This window comes from Pristis pectinata, chromosome 27 (genome assembly GCF_009764475.1).
Source record: "Pristis pectinata isolate sPriPec2 chromosome 27, sPriPec2.1.pri, whole genome shotgun sequence".
In the NCBI taxonomy this organism is placed as follows: Eukaryota; Metazoa; Chordata; class Chondrichthyes; order Rhinopristiformes; family Pristidae; genus Pristis; species Pristis pectinata.
Window position 1 is genome coordinate 30,881,486 of NC_067431.1, and position 10,466 is coordinate 30,891,951.

Sequence of the window (10,466 nt, forward strand, 5' to 3'; positions counted from 1 at the left end):
GACCTTGGATAAACTTGCGGAATAACTTTTATTACTTTGGATCCGGGGAGCAGATTTGCGGGGACAGTTTCCGGGTTGAAGGTGACTTCCGGTGTCGGTCCGGTCGCCAAGGTAACCAGAGCCGCCCGGTGAGCGGCGCCGCTTCAACTGCGGTCCCGGGGGGGGGTCCGAACCCGCAGCGCCGCCCCCACCCCCCCGGACCCCCCCTCCCTTCGTCACCCTCCCTCCCCCCCTCCCCTCCCCCCCTCCCCTCCCCCTCCCCTTCTCCCCCTCCCCCCCTCCCCTCCCCCTCCCCTTCTCCCCCTCCCCCTCCCCTTCTCCCCCTCCCCCTCCCCTTCTCCCCTCCCCTTCTCCCCTCCCCTTCTCCCCTTCTCCCCTCCCCTTCTCCCCTTCTCCCCTCCCCCCCTCCCCCCCTCCCCCCCCTCATCCCCCTCCCCCCCCTCATCCCCCTCCCCCCTCCCCTCCCCCCCTCCCCTTCCCCCTCCCCCCTCCCCTTCCCCCTCCCCTTCTCCCCTTCCCCCTCCCCTCCCCCTCCCCCCTCCCCTTCCCCCTCCCCTTCTCCCCTTCCCCCTCCCCTTCTCCCCTTCCCCCTCCCCTCCCCTCCCCCTCCCCTCCCCTCCCCCTCCCCTCCCCTCCCCTCCCCCTCCCCTCCCCTCCCCTCCCCCTCCCCTTCTCCCCTTCCCCATCATCCCCCTCCCCCCTCCCCTCCCCCTCCCCTTCTCCCCTTCCCCTCCCCTTCTCCCTTCCCCTCCCCTTCTCCCCTTCCCCCCTCCCCTCCCCCTCCCCTCCCCCCTCCCCTCCCCCTCCCCTCCCCCCTCCCCTCCCCCTCCCCTCCCCCTCCCCTCCCCCTCCCCTCCCCCTCCCCTCCCCTCCCCTTCTCCCCCTCCCCTCCCCTTCTCCCCCTCCCCTCCCCTTCTCCCCTTCCCCCCTCCCCTTCTCCCCTTCCCCCTCCCCTTCTCCCCTTCTCCCCTTCCCCCTCCCCTTCTCCCCTTCCCCCCTCCCTCCCCTTCCTCCCCTTCCCCCCCCCCTCCCCTTCCCCCTCCCCTTCCCCCTCATCCCCCTCATCCCCCTCTCCCCTTCCCCCTCCCTCCCCTTCCCCCTCCGTCCCCCTGCCCCCTTCCCTTCCCCCTCCCCTCCCCTTCCCCCTCCCCCCCTCCCCTTCCCCCTCCCCACCTCCCCTTCCCCTCCCCCCCTCCCCTTCCCCCTCCCCTTCCCCCTCATCCCCTCCCCTTCCCCCTCATCCCCTCCCCTTCCCCCTCATCCCCCTCCTCCCCCCTCGCCCCCCCATCTCCCCCTCGCCCCCCCATCTCCCCCTCGCCCCCCCATCTCATTTGTCAGATCCTTTCCAGCTTGTGTAAAGGTCTCATCCTACTTCTCCCCACACCCCTGAAACCACCCCCCCCCCCAACCTCCTGTCCTATTTAAGGACGACAGGACGAATAATTAAGCAAATGAGTAGAAATTCTCAAGTAAAGATAGAACAACAAACACTCGGCATGATCTAACGTGTTAAAAAGTGAACACAGAAGCATTGAAGGAATTGCCAGTTGAGTGTTGAGTTGTGTTAGTTGGAGTGGAGGTGGTCAGCACCAACCGGCCTTTCATATCATTAATCTTTTTGACACGCTTTGTTCTTCTAAGCCTGTTTTCTAATCTTCCACGCCATTGCTTCGATAAAGGTTGCAGTACCCTCTCATGATCCAAAGCTCCATTGACGAAGTCTTGAAGAAAATACAGAGGAGCTATGGCCACAAAGCAGAGCGAAAATCTGCTTTTGCAGCAGGTGAACCAGCTGTGGGGTATGTTGGACGAGATGTCTGAGAGCAACCCTGAAGCATATCACAAGTTCATCCAGCATCACCTTGGCGAGGGAATGAAGCAACTCACTGCCCCGGAGCCTCATGGCTGCTTTCAGACCAGGATGATGGTATCGTGCCTGCAACACTAACACACTCATTTCCTTCTATAACCTTATACATTTTACAACAAATGAAGCCCTTAAGTGAGTTTGAGTGCCAGAATTTGTAGCACCATCCGGAGGCACTCTAGTGACGAGGGTTAGGCGTTACGTGGGGAGGCAATGCAGAGAGGGAATGGGTTAGTGGCAGGCAGAGGAAGAGGGGCAGCCTCAGACTGCATCTCTCTCCAGAACTGTTCCTCTGTGTAAGAACATGATGTGTGACTATATCTCTGAGGAGTCCAACCAGAACCTAGTTCACAGCACTGTGGGCGGCTCAGCTGTGCTGAGGGGGAGGAGCCAGAGTCCAGGGCATCAGTGGCAGGAGACTCAGTACTGAGGCAAATAGATAGGGGCTTCTGCAGGTGTAGATGTGAATCCAGAATGCCAGGGCTAAGGATGTCACAGAACAGTTGCAGGCCATTCTAAAGGGGAGGGTAAACAACCAGAGGTTGTGGTTCCCGGTGGTACACAGGTGAAATAAGGAATGAGGTCCTGCGTCTTCAACTTAGGGAGTTAGGTAGCAGATTAAAGAGCCGGACCTTTAAGATTATAGTTTCTGAATGACTTCCAGTGTCCTGTGCTAGCGATTATAGGAATAGGAGAAAAGGTCGGGTGAATGTATCTCTGAAGAGCTATTGTGGGCGGAGGGGAACTTTGTTGTGGATAACTGGGACCACTTCTAGGAAGGTGGGACCTGTACACACCAGATGGATTACATCTGTACTGGAATAGGTCCAACATCCTTACAGGGCTGGGGGTGGTACCAGAGCTGTTGGGGAAGGTAAATTTTGCAGGGGAATTGGAAGCTGAATAGGAGTACAGTGGGGGTGAGGAACTCAATATAATGTTGGGAGCACTCCCAGAGGGAGTGGTGGACACAGGTACTCACAAAACATTTGAGAATTACTTAGGTGAATACCAGAAACATCACAGTATAGAGTCACTGAGCTGAGTGCAGGGGAACGGAACGATCGTGATGGGGAGAAGGGCCTGTTTTCCTGCTGTACAACTGTCAGTGGGAGCTTCAAATTTATTTACTAGTTTCAGATTTTATTGTTGGCAGATTATGCAAAAATGCAACATTTATCAATCTTAATGGAATTTCCAACAGCAAAAGAATTGTAATAAATGTACAAAATGTTTTTAAAAATAATTTTTTTTAAGTGGCATCTTCCTGTGAGCCAAAGATGGATTGTTGAGAAGGTCCCAGTGACAGATGAGCACAAGAGCCAAGAGAATCTGGAACTAACTCTTCAGTTTCAGTTGTACTTGGTTGTGCCAAGCTCGCACTGATTCTACAGAAGCCCTTTGCAAGCTCTGATAATGAGCAGTCATTATTCCCTTCTCTTCTAGGAGCCTAGTGAGAGGTTGCTGTACGTAAACCTTTGTAGCTGGAGTCGGGTCCCTGCTCCAGTATGTGACTCTGACCCTGTCCCTCTGGCTGGAGGCACATTGGAAGAAATAATCGACAGCACAGGTTGGTGGTGAAGGAAGGCTGATCTTTCTCTGAGTGTTGCTGTGGTGTGTTGTGAACCTGTTGACTGGAGTAAGAGGGTCACTGGTCCACCCAGCCCTTATCTCATCTGCCATACCTTCCAGGAAAGATCGCCAGATGGCTGACCCTTTCTGCCACCCTCTGCTAACTGAGGGATTTAACCATGGACTCCCACCATTGGTAGGCTTCAGTGCAGCTGACTCTGTACAGGACACATGGAACTATCCATTGATGCATTGGAGGAGTGGACTTTGACTCTTTCATAGAATCATAAAAGGTTATGGCACAGGAGGAGGCCATTCAGCCCATTTCTCACTGTGCTGACAAAGATAGACCTCTTCAGTTAACCCTTCTTCGCAGCTGCTGGGCCTGATTCGTCTGTTCTTTTGATTCAGGTGAAGATTCGAATCCCTGTGTCTAAAGCAAACAGTTCTTGCAGTGACGTGGGTGAGATGGGGACTCTTTGCAAGCTGTCCCCAGCAGATTCACTCATTCTACTCTTGTTGATCTCAGTTATAAGACAGTAAGGATTTCTACTATTTCGATCTACTTACGGATGCAGTGATCTGTTTGGATGGCACGCAGACAGAACGCTTTCACTGTATCTCAGTACATGTGACAATAATAAACCAATACCAATTCCAAAGCTGATATTTGTGGGATTTTACAGTTGGGAAAGTCTGCCCATTACAGTGAACCATCCAACAAGAGGTGCCTTTGATGTATTGGGAGATACAATAGTGCAGTATGAATGGGAAAGATTCTTAACTCCAATCCATTTCCAATATCTCCATGTAGACTAGCTTTCAGTGAACTGGGAGCTGATCACCTGGTGCCTATATCTGGGGATGGGACCCCCAGATTGAGACTTGGGTTCGCTGAAGAGAGGAAGTTACTTGTACCTACTCATCCATTCTAATATTCCTCCCACAGACACTTACTCTGTCACTGACATTGCATATAGCCCAGAGGTGCTTCAGAAAGCAAGCAAGGATCCTGTAGAAAGAGATCAGCTGATCCGGCTGGCAATGAAATCCATCGAAGAGCAGCACTGTGTCCACTTGTCACACTCTTACCGGCTGCTGACACAGAAACTGAAGGGCAGCAACAAGCAGATGAGGCAACGGCTGAGTGGAAGGTCTGAGCCTGCCCGAGGTGGATCAGGAGGCATCGATGCCACCTTACTGCAACTGCTGACTGGCCTGAAATTGGCAGGCAGGGAGCAGGAGGAAGAGGCCTCTCCAATCCGGCTGCCCGGTGATGTCCAACATCCCAAGAACCCTGGGCTCATCCAGGAGATTTCAAGCACGGAATTTGAGTGCGGAGGCAAAGTGGAGACTCCAAAGTATGAAGTATCGGTTATGGAAGATGAGAATGGGAAAGCAAACTCTGTGGAGCTGAAGGTGGAACTGCCTGGAGTTTCTTCTGTTGCAGAATGTGACCTCAGTGTCTCGAAGGTACGTGTGACTATCGGGCCACTCTTGTGCAGTATCCTGTAAACCACTGATATCCGAGTTTGTCATTCTCAAATTCCACTTCTCACTCATACTTGTGAAACAGAGGCACCTGGAACACTTCAGTATTTTCAGGTTCAGATCAGTTTATTGTCATATACACCAGGGTGCAATTAAATTTCTTACTCACATGAAGCTCACAGAGTGAACAGTGTACATGGTAATAACAAATACATCAATAAATACAGTGATGAGCTCAAAACAGCAGAATGGTGCAGAGACTGTCGTGCCGTCTGAGGTAGTGCAGAAAAAAAAGCTAAAGTGACAATAACGGAATAACCGAGGGAGGGAGAGTTAAGAGTCCGAGAACGTGGCAGCACCACCAGGAAGGGGGTGTGACAGCGGGGACTGGTTCAGGGGTCTGACAGCGGTGGGGAAGAAGCTGTTCTTGGGTCTGGTCACTTGGGCTTTCAAGCTCCAGTATCTTCATTGGTGGAGCACAAACTTACTCCAAAGTTCTCACTATTTAAAAAAACTTGCAGTTAGTTCCTGATCTTTCACTTCCAAAAGGCAAGTTCAAATCCAAATCGGTCCAATGGAATACTCATTTGCCCTCATTACGCCAACTGAGCTGAGGTTAGAGGATCACAGCCCAGCTCGACACCACCATGGATCTTCCCACCAAGAGGCAACCTGTTTGTGTGGAAAGTGACACTGAGCTTTGTGTTTGACGTTACTTATCCTACAGGCTGGAACCTGTTGGATGCCCAGATGCGAATCATTATCAAAGCACAAATGGGGCCCAGTCTCACTCAGTCCAAGATTGGACTACATGGCCCATGAGAAGCTGTGTGGGTGGGGCAGAGTGGAAGAAATCTGTCTGTGTAGCTGAGCTCCGAGTGCTGTTCCTGACATGGCTCGATGCAGACAGTGGGTGCAAGATGAGGAAATGTTCCATTTCCCAACACCCTGTGAGCTCAGAATGGTGAGCTGTTCTCTGCATGTCCCAACTGAGGGCACCGGAGCAGACAAATGAGACTGATAGTGGGATCCGGAGCAGAAACAAACTGCTGGAGGAGCTCAGCAGGTCAGGCAGCATCTGTGGGGGCAGAGGAATGGTAGATGTTTCGGGTTGAGACCCTACGTCAGGACAGAGACATGGGGGCAGTGTGTGGCCTTTGTCCTTGAGGGCAGAACATGCACACTGTCCGTAGTCTGTAGGAGGGAGGGTCTGTTTTGCTACAACATTCATATTTGGGATCGTTCTGAGAACTATCAGAGTCCTGGTGGGCTGAATGCCCTCCTGCTCTGTTGTAACAAGTTAGTCGCCAATTCTTTAACTGCAGTTGGGTTTGTCAGTAGTTCTGAGTAATTCGGTTGAAAGTGTGATCAACGTGTTAATGTTTTTGATATTTTTAAGTTTATGATTTTTATGTCTCAATTGTGTTGTGTACTGTCTACAATGGTGTGCGGTGTTAGAAAGGTGGACACATGCACCTGTACTGGTCTGTAATATGTCCTTACAGTGCAGGCAGAGGGGATGTCAGTGTCACATCACTCACCTGTACTCACCTGTTGCTTATATATTTCTGTAAAATTAAGCAATGAGGAGCTAGTTGGAACTGATCTTTATCATTTACACAGTATATTTTTATGAATAGGTTTAGTAGATTTGGACTATTAATTTCCATCTGCCTCTGAAACAGGATGATGTGGTTATTGATGTCCCCGAGAAGTACAGACTGCGGCTCAACCTACCTGAAACTATCAGTGAGGACATGACCAGTGCAAAGTTCAACAGGAAGTCACACGTCCTGTCTGTACGGATGCCCATTCTTACCAAGTAATTGTATCGCGATTCTGAAATGTTCTGCATTGACGTAGCGATCCTATTTCCAAGCAGATTGTTGCAAGGTTTCTAAAGGATGTGATTTAACTCGGTGTGAATAGTCAAATCTTTCCTTGCAGAGAGGTTGGTTTCCTCCTCATCACAGGACTACAGGGAATGTCCACTCACAGGCCCTTCAGCCCACCTGTAGTGTACTGGTTTCATGATCCACTCAAGCCTCCATCCCTCCTTCAATCATTATTAGTGTAACCTTTAGTTCTTTTCTTCCTCATCTGCCTGTTCAAACCTGCCTTGACTGCACTCATTATTTGCCTCCACCAGCCCCTCTGGGAGTGAGTCCCAATTCTCACTTCCCTCCAGGTGAAGATGGTGATTACCTGGTACCAAAGGCCTTCGGTTTTCCTCTCCCTCCCAGACAAACAGGTCTTTATGTTTATCAAAACATTTTTTATTGTCACTTTTCTTAAGCCCTTTCTATTTTCTATTTTGCTTCTGACGTAGGAGGCCAGTCTGCGCCAGCTGCAGGAGCAATCCCTTCAATCTGCACTCATGTCCCTGGAACCCTTTCCGTCTCACATTTCCACCAACTCTGCCCGATTCTCCCACTGCCCACCCATACTAGGGGTAAGTTAGCGTTTGGGGTGTGGGAGGAAACCAGAGCACCCGGGGAAAACACACACGGTCACACAGAGTACAAGCAAACTCCACACAGACAGTGCCGGAGGTCGGAATCGGGCCCAGGTTGCGGGGCGGTGAGACAGCCGCCCTTTGTAAAGATCTCTCTCAGCCTTTTGATTTTCAAGACTAGAGATACCCAGCCCATTCATCCATGACTGAGCAGAATAACCTTGCAGTCCTGATGTTTTATTTAACAACCCAGAAGTGTACACACCAAGTGATCAACAACATATCAGATCAAGTTTATCACATTTTCCCGTAAGTGTCACAGATAACATACGTTGCAACCTGTACTGAAGATACCGTCACATGCACCCAGTTATACTTCCTGGAGACAAATGTAAAGTGTAGAGTCGAACAAGAAAGGAGTAGGTGATTGTCTGAGTACATCCTGTCAGACCACTGGAAGGAATGTTAACTACAGGTCCAGGCCTGATCTCCCTACAGATGAAACAAACCGCTCACTTGTGCAACGCATCAAGCCCTTGCTGCAGTCATTGGCGCGATTATTGGTTCACAGAGGAATGCCACACACGATGTTTTCATTCAGTCAGTTTCTGCAGTAACCATGCACTCCCTTCCAGACATCAGATCAGTCAATTAGTTAACTAAATAAAAGAAACATTTAAGTTAACTGTCCTCAAAATTCCCCAGCCAGCTACAAGACAAACCTTTTAAGTGACCACTGAATCAATGACCCTCCCCGTCCTCAGGACCATCTGTCCCCTGAACTCCCACTGCTCTCACCTTCCCCGTTCTGGGCCAGTTCAGCCACTCTCCACACGCGGTGCGGTGGAGGGCAGATCACCCTGATGTTTTTACCAGTGCTAGTCTGACACAGTGAATACCCGAGAATGAACCATCCAGTTTTCCAGACGGAACTGTGAGCAGGCAAGGGAGTAGGTTCAGGCGCAACTCACTGAGCCCCTTCACTGGCCTTCCCGCAGGCTGTTTCTCCCTGTAGCTGATCCCCAGGGAATCTCCGACCAAAGCCAGTCCCACAGAGGGAAACAGCTGAGCCTGGTACGTTTTCATTCCACAAAAGAATTTCACAAAGAATTGTAAAACCTGTCCATCAAAATAAATTCCTTTGAAACGCTGTGAGGCATGAGCTACGTTGTTAATTTTTAAACTATACTTTCATGTTCCATGTGTAGCCACCAATAATTGTGCCGTGGAAATCTTTGCAGTTTCCCTATTTTACAACAGGGAAGTGTCAGATTTAACTCCACAGTGAAAGTCAGCTTTAACTGTCTGCTTTTTAATAAAGGATTAAGCAGCGTGGAGGGAAAGCCAGTTATGTCTGGTGTTCTGCCTCAGCTCCCACAAGAGCAACGTTGTGGGAGGTACAGAGGCCAGACCGTCTCCCTGCTATACTGGCTGTGGTGGTTGTAACTGCCGTTTGTTTCAGGTCAGAGGAAATTAAGGAGTCCCTCGGCAGCCACTGAACCACTGAGTGAGGCTCCCTTGCCTGGCGGCTGGGAACAACTGCCAGCCCTTCAGAGAGCAGGTGGCTCCTGGTTACCGTGACCCTACCTCCGCGATGATTCCTGCTATAACTGGATGGCCGAGTGGGGGGAGGCCTCAGTGAGGCTGCAGGAAGGAATGAGGTCCTAACTCAGTTAGTCTCCAGGGAGGGGAACAGTTGCAACTTCAGTACTTGCTGGTGTGTTACAAGCCTGTGACGCCTTGGAGAAATAAGTCCAAGTATCTCATTAAACAGGGCACTGAGTATAAAAGTCAGGAGATCATGTTGCAGCTGTATAAAACTTTGGTCAGGCCACATTTGGAGTACTGTGTCCAATTCTGGTCACCGCATTACAGGAAGGATGTGGAGGCTTTGGAGAGGGCGCAGAAGAGGTTCACCAGGAAGCTGCCTGGATTGGAGGGTATGAGCTATAAGGAGAGGTTGGACGAACTTGGGTTGTCTTCCCAGTGGAGGCTGAGGCGCGACCTGCTAGAAGTTTATACAATTACAAGAGGCAGAGATAGAGTAGGTAGTCAGGGTCTTTCTCCCCCAGGGTGGAAATGTCAAATACCAGGGGGCATAGGTTTAAGGTGAGAGGGGGAAAGTTTAAAGGAGATTTAGGAAGCTAGTTCTTTTTAAAAATACACAGACAGTGGAGGTGCCTGGAACACACTGGGGACGGGCGGTGGACGCGAGTCCGATAGCTACATTTAGGAGGCTTTTGGACGGGCAGGGGATGGAGGTAGATGTGTAGTTTGGATCGGCATCGTGGTCGGCATGGACATTGTGGGCGGGAGGGTCTGCTCCCATGGGTGGGAGGGACTGCTCCCGTGCTGTGTGGTTCTCCTGTGCTCTCTGTTCTTACCCTAGTTAACAAAGCCACTTGCTGCACATTTCTGCTCTCTCACTGTTCCCTGGGAGCAGCAAAGTGTCCCCCGATGTTGATGGAAAAATGCTGGTAGGTCATGATTCTGTTTGCTTTCCACAGTTAATTATCCTACACTGTTTACTCAAGGGATTTCGTACCCACAGGGGCAAGGAGCCTCAATCCCTGGATTCACTCAGCATCTGTTACCTCTACCTTGCCTCAAATTTACTTGCTGGATTATTAGCATCTGCCGCATATTGTCGCATTTACCCAATTTACTTAAATCAGCCTGCAACCTATTGATTTTGTGTAAATTACTAATACATTTCCTCTGCTGCTAATGTAGTTACTGTACAAAAATCAGCCCAGTAGCACCCTGTGGAATCCATTCTCGTGGACCTGCCACTCTGTGAAGAACTTGCAGCTAACACACAGCGGCAAGTTCAGAGGAGGTGTGTGCTCCACTCCGAGGTGGGCAGTCCACTGGGATATTCCTGATTCCCACAGCAAGTGTCTCTGTAATCTGACTGTAGTTAATTGTTGGAATAACAGTTTAAATAGGAATAGGATGCTCAATAATTTATGCAAATATAATCAGCTAATATTTTGAAGGGAGTTAATTTATATTAATTGAGTGAATGCCCCCAACTCTTGTTGCTGGAGCAGGGTCTGGGTGTGTTGCGGGTGGGAGGGG

The 10,466-nt window shown here is 50.6% G+C and overlaps 1 protein-coding gene across 1 annotated transcript; it reads left to right on the forward strand.

The window, feature by feature from the left end:
• The first annotated feature begins 17 nt into the window (after positions 1 to 17).
• pih1d2 (PIH1 domain containing 2) lies at positions 18 to 8,540 on the forward strand. The gene is made up of 5 exons (XM_052040095.1): positions 18 to 111; positions 1,680 to 1,927; positions 3,314 to 3,437; positions 4,389 to 4,912; positions 6,616 to 8,540. Exons 2-5 carry the CDS (start codon positions 1,745 to 1,747, stop codon positions 6,754 to 6,756), a joined length of 972 nt encoding a protein of 323 aa, XP_051896055.1. The 5' UTR covers positions 18 to 111; positions 1,680 to 1,744; the 3' UTR covers positions 6,757 to 8,540.
• Positions 8,541 to 10,466: the final 1,926 nt, after the last annotated feature.

Coding starts and splice junctions, on each gene's coding strand:
- pih1d2 (XM_052040095.1), top strand. CDS start 1,745: ATGGCCACAAAGCAGAGCGAAAATCTGCTTTTGCAGCAGGTGAACCAG. Junction 3,438..4,388: donor AGAAATAATCGACAGCACAG/GTTGGTGGTGAA, acceptor TTCCTCCCACAG/ACACTTACTCTGTCACTGAC. Junction 4,913..6,615: donor GTGACCTCAGTGTCTCGAAG/GTACGTGTGACT, acceptor CCTCTGAAACAG/GATGATGTGGTTATTGATGT.